The sequence below is a fragment of the Apteryx mantelli genome, chromosome 28, assembly GCF_036417845.1.
Source record: "Apteryx mantelli isolate bAptMan1 chromosome 28, bAptMan1.hap1, whole genome shotgun sequence".
Taxonomy (NCBI): Eukaryota; Metazoa; Chordata; class Aves; order Apterygiformes; family Apterygidae; genus Apteryx; species Apteryx mantelli.
The window spans coordinates 2,540,123-2,556,446 of NC_090005.1; the positions used below are offsets into that span (position 1 = coordinate 2,540,123).

At 61.3% G+C, this 16,324-nt stretch overlaps 1 protein-coding gene across 1 annotated transcript in view; it reads right to left on the reverse strand.

Annotated features, from left to right (window-relative positions):
- Positions 1 to 2,233: 2,233 nt before the first annotated feature.
- Positions 2,234 to 16,324, reverse strand: part of SKAP1 (src kinase associated phosphoprotein 1) — a 163,540-nt gene continuing 149,449 nt past the window's right edge. Inside the window, exons 11-13 of the mRNA XM_067311987.1 lie at positions 15,319 to 15,431; positions 3,120 to 3,244; positions 2,234 to 2,543 (exon numbers count right to left, since the gene is read on the reverse strand). Of these exons, the coding sequence (XP_067168088.1) occupies positions 3,143 to 3,244; positions 15,319 to 15,431 (215 nt within the window). The 3' untranslated portion in view covers positions 2,234 to 2,543; positions 3,120 to 3,142. The remainder of the gene's footprint in view (positions 2,544 to 3,119; positions 3,245 to 15,318; positions 15,432 to 16,324) is intronic.

Below are 16,324 nucleotides of genomic sequence, written 5' to 3' on the forward strand. Positions count from 1 at the left end.
ACCTTGCAGCCGCTAGAGCTGGGCTTGGAGCAAGGGCTCGGGCCCCCCTCACGGCCCGGGGCAGCTAACGCCGCGGGGAGGGAAGGCCCGAGCCCCGGCAGAGCGGCGCGGTGCCCACCCCTCCCTGGCACCGGCTGCGTTTCAGAGCTGAGCGGAAATTATTTTTAGTGGTGTTGATCAGCTTTGCAAAGCTGTTGGGAAAACAGTGAGTCAGAGGCAGACCTGGCTCACCATGGCGGGGGGAGCAGCCCTCGCCGTGCCCGCGCGGCGCTCAGCAAACGTCGATCGCGCCGCGCTGCCCCGTGGCCGGAGGGAGCCCCGGCTCGGCCGGGATGCGACCCGAGAGGTGCCTGGGGCCAGGAGGCGCCGTGCAGGGCCGCTTTGCTGCAAAGATGGGGGGACCCTCGGCGGCTTTGTGTGAGCCAAGCCGTGGCCACAGCAGGGAACGGCAGCCTGCGAGCCAGCTCCGGGCATGGAGCCGTAACTCCAGCTGCTGCCGTCACAGGGTCGGGGCCGCGGAGCCGCTCAAGGTAACCTTCGCCTCTCGGAGCAGGCGAGGACGGCTCGGCCCCCTCCCTGCTCCCTCGCAGCCTGGCACGTCTCTCTCCTCCCCGCTGCTGCCAGAAAAACAGCCCCGCGGCTTGGCAGCTGGCCAGGCGCTTCAGACAGCGCATCCTCCTCGCCCCCCCGAGCACGGCTGTCTCCCAAGTCTGGGCAAACAAATTGCAGCGCGCGTCCCACCACGCTGCGCAGGCCGAGCTGGGGCACTGCGTTGCCTACGCAAGGATCCCGGGTGGCAGCTGCCGCGCTCGAACCGCTCCTGCTCCGCACTGGGGCTCGTGCAGATCACCCGGGACCAGCTGGGGCTCAGCCCGCGTGCCCTTCTCCCGTCAGCCTCCCTCCGCCTTTGCCGTCCCCCCCCTTTGCTGCTGCTGCAGAGCGGGACGGACCCCTCGCTGCTGCCAGGGCCACCGCGACGAAGGCACCAAACCAGGGCCGGTGTCCGGTGCAGCAGCGCCCTGGGAAAGGGATCCATGGCCCCAAACCTGGCCAGCTGCCGGGGAAAGGTGCCGCCAGCGTCTGTAAGCCACACGTCCATCGGCACTAGTACGACACGGTGAGCTTTGCTTGCCTGCGCCACGGAGCGGCAGCACCCATCCCTGCCCGCCGCCCTCCGAGGCGCGAGCGCGTCCTGCCCGGTCTGGACATCTGCTCAGCTGCTGGCGCAAGGGCCGAGGCCTGGCCTCGCACGAGCCCTGCCCGTGAGCGACGAGGGCTGGGAGACGGAGCCGGCCGGGCCCTGATTAAACACTCGTTGTGCTGAGCATGGCTGGAAAATGACTGTAATTACACAGTGATCCCAGCTGAGGGACCAGCTCTGATCCCGCTAATAACCCAGCCAGGTGCCTCCTTCCCTGGCTCCCAGGAGCGGGGCTGCGGCGGCCGCCAGAAGGTCTCGGGGAGCTGCTTCGTTCCGATCGGTCACGCAGCTGCCTGGAAAGCAGAGCTCTCTGACGCCAGAGGGGCTGGAGATGCCCTGCCCTGCTGAGCTCGGGGCATCCCAAATCCACCCTCAGCACCAGAGGATTTTCCTGCAGGGAGGCAGCACCGGTGGCCAACTCCGGTACACCCAGCGCCTTTGCTGGTGAGAGCGAGGCGCTATGCCAGACGGGTCCGAACGCCTCCCGCAGCCCTGGCCATATCTCCAGGGCTCCGCTTTGCAGCCGGCTGCGCTGCAAGACGTCGGTCTGGCCGGCGCCGGGGAGCCCTGCTCCGTCACGAGGGTCCCCGGGCTGGGCTCGGCCCGCTCGGCAGCACCACGGCGGGTCGGCGCTTTGGTACGAAGCCACCCCAGGCTGCCGGGCGCTGCCTTCGCCGGCTGCGCTGCCAGGGCTGCCCCGGGTGCCCATCCGCCGGCTCCCGCGGCACCCAGGGGGTTTGGGCACCCTCCCGGGAAGGCTGCAGCGAGCAGGTACTTACCACCATCTAGTGGCCCTTCAGCCAAGTGCGGCACGGGTGGGATGCGCTGATTAATCCCGGATCCTGGGCTCCGGCAGGCTGGAGCAGACGGGTTTCCTGACACTCCAAGCTCGGGCTGGGGGCGAGGGGCTGTGAGCCCCTGGCGGGGTGTCAGCCCCCAGCACCCGCAGCCGATGCCCAGCTCCGGCTCCGAACCCCCAAGCAACTTGAGGCGGGGGTTGGAAAGGAAAACAGCTTTATTCCAGGCCACCAGCCCTCTCTGTCCCACACCGCTGTCCCAGCACACAACCAGCCGCTCCATGGGTCGTCACCAGCCGGCCCAGCCGTGCAGAGCCCGGGCAGGATGAGGCCGAAGCGCAGCCCATCGCGGGGCAGACGGGAGCTATCGCAGCCGGTACCTCGGGGCAGGCCAGGGCTCGCTCCGCGATGGTTAGTGGCAGGGTGACGGGACACGGGTGTCTTCGCACAACGGGTTCCCACAGGAGGGGGAGGCCAGGGCTGACGGTGGGGAAGGTCGGTCCGGCATCTCAGCACAGCCAGGGAGCAGGGAGAGAGGGAAGCACCTGGATTCAGGCGAGGGAGAGACACGGGTGACGGTGGGAATGGGAGACACTGAGAGGCAGGCTGGGACCTTGCCCGCGTCAGCGACTGATGCACAGAGGGGCACGGAGGGAGGGCGGACGTGGAGATCTCCCTGCCCCTTGCAGGCATCAGGACTCTGCTTCTAGCTCTGCCGCAGACCCCCTCCCCTTCCCCAGCCCCGCTCTGTGCCTCAGTTTCCCCATCTGCCAAAAGACTCCCCTCCCTAAGGGGCTTTGTTTGGGAGAAAAACCTTGCACATGCAGCACTTGGCATCAGTGTTAGTGTTACAGCTGGCGACGCAGGACTTTCATGGGTCGATGGAGCCAGCTGCAATGGTTTTAGCACAAGTTTCTCCCATGGATCTTGAAGGACTTGAAACCTAGCTAGCTCCCGTGTAAAGTGGAGACCAGAAGATGGAGCCAAAGACAGTCCTCAAGGCTCGGGCACCCCAGAGACGCTGGGGCACCCCAGGAACAGCCACCTCCCCAGCACCCGCCTCCCCCTCCGAGCACTCCAGCCCCAGCGGCTGCACCCCGGCCTGGGGGCCCCGCTCTCACCGGGGACGTCGCGGCTGGGGTGCTCATCGCTCCTCCAGGTCATAGGCAGCCACCAGGTAGTCCTTCGGGACGATGCCCACCACGTTGTTGAGCTCTCCGACCCACCAGCCGTACATGTTGTACTCCTGGGGAGACACACGGGAAGGACGGTGACGGGGACAGCTGGGAGGGCCGGGGTCAGTGGGGGCAGACACGGCTCCGTCCCCTTCCAGCGCCCTCAGGCGACGGTGGCTGCATTTACACACGCAGCAGCCCCCGGACTCCCACTGGAAAATACCCCAATCCCATTTCTCTCCCGTGTAAATCCTGCTGGGGGGGGGGGGGGCACCTGCGCATCCTTTCCAGCCCGGCCCCTTCCCTGCTCGCCCCCCTCGCACCTGCAGGACGCGGGCTGGGGCTTGCTCTGCAACTCAGCGTTTAACTCAGGGGCCCTGATCTGGGGCATTTGGGGCTGCCCCTTCGGTTACTGACGTCAGCCCTCAGGAGGTCCCGGGCCCCAGCCTGGAGCTCTGTAAAGCCCCTCCAGAAAGGCTCTGGCTGTGGGGTCAGGAAAAGCCCCGCGTGAGATGTCCCGTCCCCTCCGCAGGGTCCTCTGCAGGTCCACGGGTGGTTACACAGCTGGCAGCAGAGAGCCGAGACAAGGAGCAGCAAACCTCCATCCCCTGGTGCAAGAGGAGGAGGTAGCACGCACGCTAAAGACGTCTGCAGTCAGAATTGGAGGTTTGTTTTTTGTTTTTTTTTCCCGAAGGAGATTTTAAAAGTGACTTCTGCAAAGAAGTGGGCTCTGCCACGCAGCAGAGCGGTGCCGGAGTGCCGCAGGCTGCCCTGGCCGCCGGAGCACCGCAAGCCACCAGGCCCGGCTCGCGTTCCGCTCGTCCCAGGCCCTGCCGGGGTGTTTGACCCGTCAAACCCAGCGGGAAAAGGGGTTTGGTCTGGAGAGGAGCTCTGCGGGTTGGCAGAGGTTTGAGGCAGAATCGGCTCTCGCTGTTCCCAGCTCTGCAGAGGCTGCTTCCCTCACTGGCACCAGGGAAGGGACCCAGGAGTCCTGGCTCCTAGGGCGTGCGGCTCCCCCGGTCGGACACGCATCCCTCCGGGTCGGACGCTGCTCCCCAGGCACCACGCCGCAGCGAACAGCCAGACCGCAGCCGCGGGGAGGGACGGGGGCTCCATCCCCCACCCCGGCACAACCCCTTCCCTGGCGCACCCTGCCTTGCCGTCTCCTCCAGCCGAGAAGGAAAAATCCTGCTGCGAAACCAGAGGAAAACGCTCGGCTCTATCTGCTTCAGCCGCAAAACTCGCCCCACGGCGGCTAAAGCCCCGTGGGCAGGGGCTCAGGCTGGAGATGCCACCGAGGCGCGATAGGGAGCTCCCGGCCTCCGCTCCCATCCCTCCTCCGCCCGCCGCAGCCCTGCCTTAGCTTGAACACCACGAGGTATTTTAAAATAATTTCTGCTTTGATGAATTGCTGGGTAGTCCGCGATTGCTCATAATCAAAGGGAGGAAAATGCAAATGAGAGCCAGCCGAGAACTCTCGGCACCAAACGTTTATCTCACTGCACAGTGCCAAAAAGAATTAAAACAACATTAAACTCCCAGCAATAATGTTTAAGTCCTCGTTTCCAAGTGCCAAATTGCACCACTCTGGATCATACAGATGTTCGTTAATTATGCTAATTTTTATTAAACTATTAAAACGAGGAGTGCACTGGCACAGCAAGGCAGAGCCCAGTGCAGGGTGAACTCTGCTCTCGTCTGGAGGTGCTAATTTGCATCCTGCTAACGTGCCGGTGCCTGAGACCGGGGCTGCTGAGCGGGTGGGTTTTGGGGGGGGGGAGAAGAGAAGGAGGGAGTTTGAGGCCAGTTTTACTGGAATCTACCTAATTATGCTCTAATGGGGCCTGTGTGCTCGCTACCTGCGTGCGCTGGGATTGGGGGGGGGAAGTAATTTAGCTGAGACTTTACAGAGGGGATTGCAAACCTGCTAATCGGGAAGATAATTGCTCTGGCGAGGCGTGATGAGCCCGAGCGATGCAAGGGGGGGGAGAAGCGGGCACCCTGCGCCCCTCCGCGCCCGCTGGCTCGGTGCTAAGGGGCGGCTGGCCGAGGGCAGGCTCTTGCCCCCGCTGCCCAGCTCCCGCCGCAGGGCTGCAAACATCTTAAATCATCACCGCCGCTAAGTCCAGGCACCCGGCAAGGCCACCCCGGAGGTGACACCCAGCCTTGACCCCCGGGCCCCCAGGCTGCCCGATTTCCTACAGAGAGCCGTGCCCGGCCGTCCTGTGCCACAGTCCAGCCCTAAATTCGGAGGGGGGGAGGAGGACTTGGCCACTGAACCCTCTCGCTGCGCCGGCAGCGCCAAACCTCTCCTGCCCCGGGGGAACAGCGACGGCCCTGCTCCGCTCTCGACCCGCAGCTCCGCTTTTTGTCATTGCTGCCGCAGAAACTCCGCGATTTACTCCCAGAAAGGAGAAAACCCCTCAAAGCGCTTTCTGCATTTCATTCCGGAGCTCAGCGGCGCCAAGCGAACCCGGAACAGACGCTCGTTCAGATAATCGCCAGCAATCGGGGCTTTTATGGCAGGTTGGTGCATGGGGCCGTAAAAGGATTTATGCTGCTAATCTCCATCGACAAGGGAAAAGGAGAAAGGGGGAAAAAGAAACAACAAGACGACAACAAAAGAAAATACCCCAGCCGAAACCCATCGCCACCGAATCTGCTGTAAAACGGCAAAGCCCATAAACAAAACGTGCCGTGGCCACCAGCACGGGGAATATGTCGCGGCGTGAATCAGCCTCGAGCGGTTTCCCCGCCGCTGTTTGCGGCTGTGGGAGCGTTGCAGCCCTCCTCCGTGCGCCGGCCCCGAGCCCGCCGCGGCCGCTTCGGCAGCAAGCACCGGGGGACGCCGGCGCGGGGGGACGCAGCGGGCTCCTCTCATCAGCCTGCAAAGCGCTCGAAGGTCCCTGCTAGGCGATGGCTGCATTTTAATTTCCAGCTCTTCCTGCTGCTTCCTATTTGTGCCGTCGCGCACGCAGCGACTCAGCCCCGGTGCTGGCCGGCTGCGGGGCCGGCACAGCGAGTGGGTGCTCAGCCCCGCATCCCGCACCGGCAGAGGGGCGCGCCGGCCCGTTGCCGAACCTCAAACAAAAACTGCTTGAGTCCGGCTTCTGCCGCCGGGCTTCTCCCCGCGCCTCGTGCCCACGCTCCTCCGGCATCACCTGGCAGCGCCAACACTCTTCTGCGGAGGGAGAAAGCCGAGTCCCTAAATGATCCAGCGACACCCCGGTGCTCCGTGTCCCCGGGTGCTGCGGCTGCCCCTGTCCTGCCCTGGAGCCGGGCACGGAGCCGCTCTCCTGGGCACCTTCTCCAGGCTGGCACCTGGGCAGCAAGGGCCGACACGGGCACAGGCGATGCCTGGCGTCCCCAGCAACCTTCCCGAGGGGACGTGGCCAACCATCTCCTGCGCCCTGGTGGCCCCAAACGTTTGGCCGCCCCTTGGGAACCCTAAATTCGCAGCTGCAACCTCCCGGCAGCACCCCTGGCCTCTCCGGTGAGCTCAGACTGTCGCGTTAAACCTTGCCAAAACGGCAGAGCCTTCCCTCCCACCCGGACCGCCCTCCCCTCGCCGAGGGGCACGTGTCTCCCTCCGCCAAGTGCCGCGGGGATGGGATTTGCTCCGTCCCCTGCTCCCGAGCCCTTCCCGCCACCACGCCGCTCCGGCAGCCCTCGTAAACCAGCCGGTCCCACTCTGGGAATGCCATCCATCATCCCCCGCGCACAGAAGATCAATGACGCTCTGATGGATGCCGAAGGAAAAGCCAATCAGTCAGGGACTTATCGGTTTATGATTGCTCGGCCCCATTATTAGTGCTTGTGTGTCATACATTATTGTTAGGAAAATGGAGGAATCTCATTCATAGATGAGGTATGGCGGGCGCACGCGGGGTCGCCGACACAGGGGAGTTTTATACCAGGTCAGCTATACATCTATTTACCTCGAAACCCAGCTCGGAGCCGAGGTGAGCGCCGAATTCGAGGGCCTACCTGGCCTTAGGGGGTTTGGCCCCGGAGCCAGCGGATGCCATACGGATACAGCTAGAAATGTCATTTTTTAGCAAGTCTCCCAGCCCGGGGCACGGGAGGGTTTTCTCCACGAAGGAGTAATTTGGGTGATGCTTGCCCTTTGCTTCGGTCATGGCCTTCCCCCCGCTCCCCATCGCTGATTCTTAGGGCAAATTCCTATGAAAATAAATAATTCAGCTTGCTCCCAACGATTCAGTTCTCAGCTGCCGTGAGGAGCTGGGGATGCACAGCTGGGGCTGAGGATCCAGGAAGGCCTCTGACCCGCTCCTTCCCCCTACCCCCATCCACCGCACTCCACGTGTCCCATCCCACCAGGCTCCATGCACCCTGTCCTACCAGGCTCCGTATGTCCTGTCCCCTCCCATCAGACTCTCCATGTCCCATCCCACCAGGCTCCACAGGCCCCAACCCCAGGAAAGCCAGAGGAGATAAGTGGCAGGGGGCTCAGGTGCTATCAGGGGAGGTGGATGGGGAATAATGCGATAGCCCCCAGCTGGGGAAAGCCTGGCAGAAGCGACCAGTTGGGCCCAGCAAGGCACGAGAGTGGTTTTGGTAAGGGAGATGCTGCAGTTCCTGCGGGAGACAAATTCTCCGGCTTTCCCTGGGCGGACAGGCCTGCCCGAAGACCTTCGGGATTCAGCCCATTAGCAATTCCCCATTAAAAACACGCAAACAGGCAAGCGCAGGCGGCACCGCGGGCTCAGGCGCCCAGCAAGAAGCGTCTGGCTGGGGCAGGAGGGACGCGCGGTCCCTCGCGCCGGCCCCCCTGCGCCCGTGGGATCCCCGCCAGAGCCCGAGGGGCTCCCGCGGGCGCCGTGCACGGGATGCGCTCCCGTTGCTGATGGACGGATGGCCGGACGGCCAGACGGAGGCGCAGCCGGAGCCCCGCAGCAGAAGCGGGGCGCGAGGGGCGGCGCGGCACGGCGGGGCGGGAGGCGCCGCGCTCGCAGACAATAGCGGCGGCGGGCTCCGGCATTGGGAGAGCACGTGAAACTGCCGTATTAATATTTATTCCATAAAGCAGGCGGCTCCCAGCGTTGCGCGGCTCCGCCGTGCTCTGACCGCAGTACCAACCCTCAGGCACCGCAAACACAATTTGGAAACAATGTGACGGAAATGTTTAATCTGCTCAGCCCATCTGTGCTGCGTATTTCTCCAGATCTCCCTGAGAGAGGCGCCTTCGAATCTCCACATTGCCTTTAATATTCTCCTAAATCACCTCCCCACCGCACTTCAAGGGCCATTGCTACAATATCACAGGTTCATCGAAAGTGCACGGGAGAAGGGGGGTGCAGGCAGGGGAGGGTGAGGAACGGGGGTGCCGGGTGGGATATTTTTTATTTTAAAATATTTCCCAGGGATGGTGTTCCTGTGCCCCTCGGACAGGAAAGAAACAGGGAAAAAAAAAGGGGGGGAAATAAGAGCGAAGTTATTGTGCTGTTGCTGGGAGGCGATTAGCGAGGCTGTTTAGAAGCAAACAGGCTGGAATAGAGCAAAAATCATTTCCAAAGCACCGCTTTTATTAACCTCCTTCCTTGGCCATTCGCGTGTGTGTTTGGCTGCTGTTATTTGTCTCTGCTGAGGGCCCGATCCTGCTCCCCCCGCGTCTTGCGTGCAGAAGGGGAGCGGATGCTCTGTTCGCCTGACAAGGGGCAGAGCCCCAAAACGGCAAAAGCCGGGGGCCAGGGCCAGGACTCCTGGGTCCTTGGCACCGTGGCACTGGGCAGGTGCTGACGCCCAGCCTGGAGCCGCGATGCTGCAGCTCAGGTGCATCCTGCTCCGTGCCTCAGTTTCCCCTTTGCCCGGAGGCTCCCTGGTCCCAGCCAGCCCTCGACTCCCGCACAATGCAGCGATGCCCGTGCTGGTCTGCGACCCTCTCCTGAAGGAGAAGGGCCAGCTCCCTGCCACCACGCTGGGCGCCCAGCTGCAAATTTGGGTGCTCGGTGCATGGGCCATGCTGTGCAATGCCATGCCATGCCAAGCAATGCCATCCCACGCTGTGCTGTGCCATGCAATGCCATGCCGTGCCATGCAATGCCATGCAATGCCGTGCTGTGCCATGCCATACAATGCCATGCCATGGTGTGCAATGCCATGCTGTGCCATGCAATGCCATGCCAAGCAATGCCATGCCATGCAATGCCGTGCCGTGCCGTGCCACGCAGTGCCATGCCATGGTGTGCAAAGTCATGCCGTGCCATGCCGTGCCATGCAATGCCCTGCCAAGCCGCTGCTGGTGCCCGCTGCCCCCCAGCCCCAAACCCAGCAGCCGCCCCCGGCTCCGAGACGCTCCGGGCTCCTCGCAAATTAAAAGCGATGACTAATTGCGGGGCGCGGGGCGCGCGGGCGCCGCTCGCCAGGCCGACGGCGTGTTGCATCACCCGCGCGGCGTTGCCATGGCAGCCGCTTATGGCTTCATTTCCTGCATCCCCGGGGGTTGGCGCAGCCGGATCCACCTGCTCTTTACCCTTCCCTCCGCGGGGTCATAGTCAGGTCGCCAGAATAAATGAACGTGAGCACTAATGATGTGTTTGCTGGCTGTTTATGCTCTCTGTGTGTCAGGGGCACTCACATTTAGAGAGCTCATTATGGCTGCAATTAGACTGCACCATTGCTAGATATTTAACTCCTTTTTCTTTTAAATTAGCATTTTAATAACGTTCTTTGAGCAGGGGAAACAAAATGACCATTTTTCACGGACAAACTTCCTAGCTGTAGGTGCAACTTTAATGGCAAAGTTGCAAGGGAGGTAAAATAAGATGAGGCCTGTTCCCGTCCTGCCGATTCCTGCCCGTCTCCCCCCTCCTGCCCTCGGCGAGAAAGGGGAGGGAAAAAAAGAAGAGGGAGAGATTTTTATTTGCTTTATCGCACACTCAATTTCCTAAATTTGTTCTGCAGCCAATTATTTTCGCCTTTAAAGTCCTGGACGCTCGCGCCTGATGAAAATTAGCAGCCATCTGAGCTAAACCCTGCGCGTGACCCGTGCAGAGGGCCGGGAGCGAGGGCGCACGTGTGCGTGCACGCGCGTGCCGGGGGCCCCAGCGCCGCTCGCACGACGGCCGTCGCCCAAATCTGCCTACGGGGCCGCCCGCGACCAAACCCTGGCGGGATCCCCCCCCTCCGCCGCAGCCGAAATCCCGCCGCTCCTCCCAAATCCGGGGGAAGGAGAGCCGGGGCCGGGCGGCCGTCGCGGGAACGGCGCCGCCTGCGTCTGCTCCTCCGCAGCCTCGACTCTGCCGCCACCGCTTCGTAACGGCAACGCGGAGAGCGCAGGCTGTAATTTGGTGATAGCTACCCCAGGACATATCTAGATCCACTTCTGTTATTTTAATTAAATACTGCATTATGGTTTGTGACAACTTCATCGCCGTGGCGTAAATGAATTTGGAATTAAAGTCTTACTTAGGCATTCCACTACTTCCCCCTCCCCTCCCCTCCCCGCCTCCGTTTTACAAAGCAAAAGGCCATAAAACGGCGATGTTCGCTCATTTACAGATGGAGCGGTGCGGGGAAAAAAAAAAAAAAAGGAAAAAAAAGGGAGAAAAGGCGAGACAGGGCAGAAGCAAGCGGGAAAGGCTCCTCGCTGTCGGGCGGCCCGGGGACGGGCAGCGGTGCAGAGCTGTGTGCGCCGCCGGCCCGGCCCCGCTGCCCCGGCGCTCCAGCGCGGAGCTCCGCGCGTGCCACCGTCGTTAGCCGTTAACAGCCTGATCTGAATTTTTAACTACTGATTTGTGGCTGCTCCGCCGAGGAGGACGCGGGGGAAGTTTCACACGGTTCGGGACTCGCTCTCCGGGAAGCGCGCGGCGGCGGCTTTCTTGGGGCAGGCGCCACGGCCTGAAAAGAGTTATGGCCCAGGCAAACTTTTATTTTATGCCCGGGAATGGGAATTTCAATTCCATCCATCTATTAACTCGTCTCTAATGAAACTAGACCGTACGTGACATTTTGCAATATAACTGCTTTAAATGTTACCACATCAATTGGTTTAAATGTTACCCGCGCCTCATGAACCGAGAGATGGTTTTATAATTATCTCCGTCTCTCTCTAACGAACAAAGATTTCCACTGTCTGCTTGTATTTTACATTATCAGAGGAAACAAGGATGTGTGTTTAAAACACAGATGCTCAACAGGCTAAAATTAAAAAAAAAGAAAAAACGGCAAATAAGCTGTGGCAATGGAAAAGGTGTTTTCTCGTCACTCACGGATTTGGCAAATCAGGGCAGGTTCTGAAGGGCTCGTGATCGATTTTGCCTCTGTGCCCTTTGGGTTTCACGCTCGGTTTTCCTCTTGTTCAATCTATCGCAGCTTAACCATTCCCAAAATAAAAATGACTCGCACGCATCTATACACACATATATATGTATGCACATATATATGTATAAATATCTATAACAACGGCGGCCTGTGAAAGTTATGGCCGGTGAAGGATGGGTTTAGCAACGAGCCCCTTGCTTGCACGTTCCCCGTCTTTGCAACCCCAAGTGAAATTTCCACTTCCATTTATGAAATAATCCGGGAAATCATCAGACATTTGTTACGCTGGAAACAAAAGCTTTTTCTGCCGCCCATTTTAAGCAGGGCATTGCAGCGAAATGTCACCCCCCCTCGCCGGCAGATTAGCGAGGGGCTCGTTACTAAATCTCTGTCTAATAAAGGCAGAGTTGACTCTGGAGGAGCTGCTTGTTATAATCCTGGCTTTGGAAAATGGAAGGATTGTCACACTTAAAGACACAAATTTCCCCCATAATATATTCGAATGGAAACCTCTGAATCCAATACTACATGGGCATATCTAATAAATTCACAATATTTCAGCCTCAACAGCCTACAACGGTTAGTTTTAAAGATTTATGTGGTAAAAAATTACTCAGTGATGAATACAGTTTATTCTGCGCAGTATTGGAGGGTATAAGGAATTAAACTACTGTCTTTAACAGTGAATTTATTATTACCTCTGTCAAAGATGAAGTCTTTAACAGCATTTATTATAAATTTCAGCACAAAATAAATGGTCGGAATACGCATTAAAAACCCCACAACGTTTGCACGTGCCCCGCGGGACGGGCCGAGGGCGCGCGGGACCCCAAAACCCCGGGGGCCCGGGGCATCCCCCAAACCGCCGGGGCACTGGAGTCCGCGGGGTGCCAGGGCAGCGTCGGGGTTGGCACGGGGTGGAATTTCGGGGATTTGGGCACAAACGGGCCCGCGGGAAGCGGCGCCCGGGGGCCGCTCGCTTTGTTCCCGCGCGGCCGCCGAGGGAAGGGGCGCCGGGCACCCGGGCGGCTCCCGCCACCCTTTTGTCCTCTCCGGGCGCGGGTGTCCCCTCATTTATAAAAATTACCTGGGAGGAATGAGGCTGCCAGGGGTTTGTTCTAGACGATTGGTTCCCGCCGGGGGGCGAGGGAGCCGCCGGGGAAGGATGGCCCTCGCTTGAATTTGACCGGTGTGTGACCGTTGCCTTCCCGCTGACCCCGCCAGCCCATTCCCGTCCCTCCAGCTCCACAGCCTCCCGGAGGGGTTATTAATGGGAGCGAAGCACCGCTGCCTCCGCCGGCGGCACACGGCGGCCACCGAGCCCAGGGGCCCGTCTCCTGCCCTGCTAGTGATTTTTGGGTGCCCCCGGGGTGGCCGTCCGTCCGTCCGGGGCGATGCACTGGGCAATGAGCCCCAGCAGCGTCGCCAGCCGCCGGCTCCGCAGCGAGGAGCTTCGCCGTGCCGGGGCCCCCCGTCCGCGGACGCCCCCCTGGCCTCTCCCCACCGGCGCCGTGGCCCCAAAGCCGGACAAAATGCCACTAGATGTCACCACACTCCTTTCGCTCAGGGTCCGGGGTATAGAAATATGCCCCCCCCCCCTTCCCCCCTGCTTTCATTGAAAGCAATTGAGAGAATTAACTTATCCGGTTTTATGGCCTGCTTGTCACATCCAACTAAGCCCACTTAAAATAGGAAGTCTCGCTGCATTCAAATAATTATCATAACATACAAATCACTCAGCCAGGGGACAAGGGGCTGGTGCCGGGAAAGGATGCACTGCTGCTGCCAGCACCGCTGCTCCCTCCTCCCCAAACCGACACCCCCAAACGTGAGCCGGGCCAGGCTGCGCCGCACGGGCAGCAGCACTCCCGGGTCGCTGCAAAGCGGGCGATGGAGGCGGGTGCCGGCCCTGGCCACCACCACCCCGGCCCCGGCCACCACCACCCTGGCCCCGTTATCTTTGCAGCACTGGGGACCTGATGAAGCATGAGAGCCCCAGTGCCGGGCCAGCACCACCCGGGCTCGGGCAATGGGACCCGACACTCGCGGGCTGCTCCCTTGGCTCGTGCAACGCCGAGCACTCCCATGACCGTCCTGCGCCACTGGGCATCCTTGTCCCCTCCTTGTCCACCGCCCCCAGCCAGGACCGCACGTCCCCTCGGAGCGCACCGGCCCCCGATCCCCCTCTGCCACCGCACCGGGCTGCTGAGTCCCTGCCAGCTACTGATGTCCACTAACCCCCCAAGCACTTTTCCCCGCTGCTGCTGCTCGAAATGTCAGACAGGACCCGCGCAGCAGCCGGCGTGTGTTTCAAACACACCAGATGGATTTTTATATTAGCTCCTATTTCATGTTCAGACAGAGCGACCACACCGCTAAAACTGCAGCCTCGACGCTGCCGAGTTTGCTTCTGTGAGATTAATTCTGCGAAATTAATTGGGACAAGATTGAAAAGGAAATTAAAATGCAGCTGAGTGAACAGGCTTTTCAAACACCTTTTCCCCCTCCCCGCCTTCCCGCTCTCCCCCCGCCGCGCGGCTCAGCCGCAACTCCACCGCGGCCGCCAGCATCCGTCGCACAAAGTAATTTACGGGGGAAAAGCTCTCAGGACCGATCGGTTACGTGTGAGGGAGCCGGCACAAGAGTCGCAATCTGGAGCCACTGAAGAGAGCGAAAGCCCTGCCGCGCTGCCAAGCTGCGTCCCCACGCCGGCCCGCGCCGCTCCGCGCTCCCTCCCTCGCACCCAGCCGGCGTCTTCCACGGCCGCGCGGCCCGGGGAGCCTCAGGCACCGCACCGGGGCACCGGCATGGCCAGGAGCCGCTCCTGGCTCTGCCCCGGAGAGGCATGATGAAAACTCAGGGCTCTGGCTCGGCTCCTCGGGCTCGCAGGGCCGGCCAGGCAGAGAAAGCCTCGAAGGGGAGGCCTGAGGACCCGCGCTCCCCGCCGCCTCCGCTGCCCTGCCCGGCGCTGCAGGCTCCCGCCACCCGTTTCCGCCACAGGGACGTCCTGTTGCTAAGCCAGGATGCAGAACTCATTCAGATTCTCTTTCTCAGGCATAAAACGTGGCCTTGGTCTTAGCAAGGCTCAGACTGATACTGCTGCGGGCGGACGGGGCGCGAACGCCTCCTGCCTGCAAGCCGGACACAGCCTGGCAGCGTGCCGGCAGGCAATTCCGGGCCCCGGAGAGGCGGCATGCCAAACCTCCCCGGAGAGCGGGCTCGAGCGGGACAGGCGGTGCAGGAAGGCAGCGCTGTGCCAAAGCCAGCCGCTGTGCCGGTATCGTGGCCAAGGGGAAGCTCTGCCCAGGGTGGATAGTGCTATCGCCCTCCTCGCTCCGGCAGCACAGCACTGAGCCGAGCACAGGTCGGGTGCAAAGCACATTGCAAAACACCGCCATCAAAACGCAACCCCCAGTTCATCACTGGGATCCAGTGCCAGCGGGATCCGGTGTGGAGCAGCCAGGCCCCAGGGCAGCGCCCTGCAGGGAAGAGCTGGGCTCAGGGACGGTCACCCGTGGCCAGAGCCACCTGCAGCTCTGCTCCTGCCCCCGCAGCCCTGCGAGTGCAAACACTTAATTTATTCACCTGCGTGCGCTTGCCAAAAAAACCCGGTCTCACCTGGCTGAGCAACTCAACCACCCCTGCGATACCCGAGCAACAGCACGCACACTCTCCATTACTGCGAGAAACCTCGCTCCGGGGCATCTGAAACGCCGCGCGGGCATGCAGGGGGCAAGGGCAGGAGCGGCACCGGGCCCCGCAAGCAGAAAGCGGGAGGGAGCGGGGCCGGCTCCTCCTGCGGCCTGGCGGGAGCAGGACGCCGGGGCCGGTCCCCGCGCGCGGGCTGGCGGCGGTGCCCTACCTTGCTCAGGACGTAGATGAGGTCGCCGCGGCGGAAGGAGAGCTCGTCAGGGTGGTCGCTGCTGCAGTCCCACACGCCCTGGTAGTAACTGGCAAAATCTCTCGGGGGGTTTCCTGGGGAGGAGGAGGAGGAGGAGAGATCAGGGCAAAGGGAACTACCCGAGGAGACGTCCCCATCCGCCCAGGCCGCGGCAACGGGTGTCCAGGGAGAGGGACTGGAACCGCCTGGTATTGGGGGGGAAAGCGAGAAAACGCTGGTGTTAGAAGAATCTCTGTGAAACATCTCAGATTTGTTCATTCTCCATTTCAACTACAAAGCAGGGGCCAAAAAAACACCACAAGGAAAAGGGGCTAGTCAATAAATAAACAACAGTATCGGTAAACACATGCAAGTGCACTGATAGACGTTTCTGTTTCAGAAGAGCCTGGATTAAAGCTATTTACCATAAAGCCCCCTGAAAATCAAAGTATTTGAACCAAAGATGCCTTCCCTACCTCCCAACCCCCTAAAACCCCTTCATGCCCCGAGCTGTCCGCGACGCGAGCGCCCGCAGCATCGCCACCGCCGCGACGGCTGTTACTGGCCTTGCCAGGGGCCCTGGAAGAGGAATACCGTTAATTAACACCGGGTACTTGCACAGGGCCTCTGGGAGGATGCTGCTGGGGAAGGTGACAGCCAAGTTTATTTATTAATTAAAGAAGCCAAGCAGGGGATTTCAGTCAATTGAGCAGGGCTCGCTTAGCAATCAAACGGCCCTGATGCCTCGACCGGGAGCACCTGGGGGAGGAACAGGGGCAGGAGGAGAGCAGGGAGCAAACGGCTGCCTCGACCGCCCGTTTCTGGGAGGGCAGAGAAGGCCCCAGGCCGCTGCAGCGCACAGGAGCCGGGAGGCTGCAGCGGCAGGGCCTTTGCTGGGGCTGCAGCCAGGGCAGGCACGACCTGCCCTGCCCCGGGCTCGGCGCAGGCTGTGCTGCTGCTTGAGGAGGAGACTGTTTCCCCCCTTTTT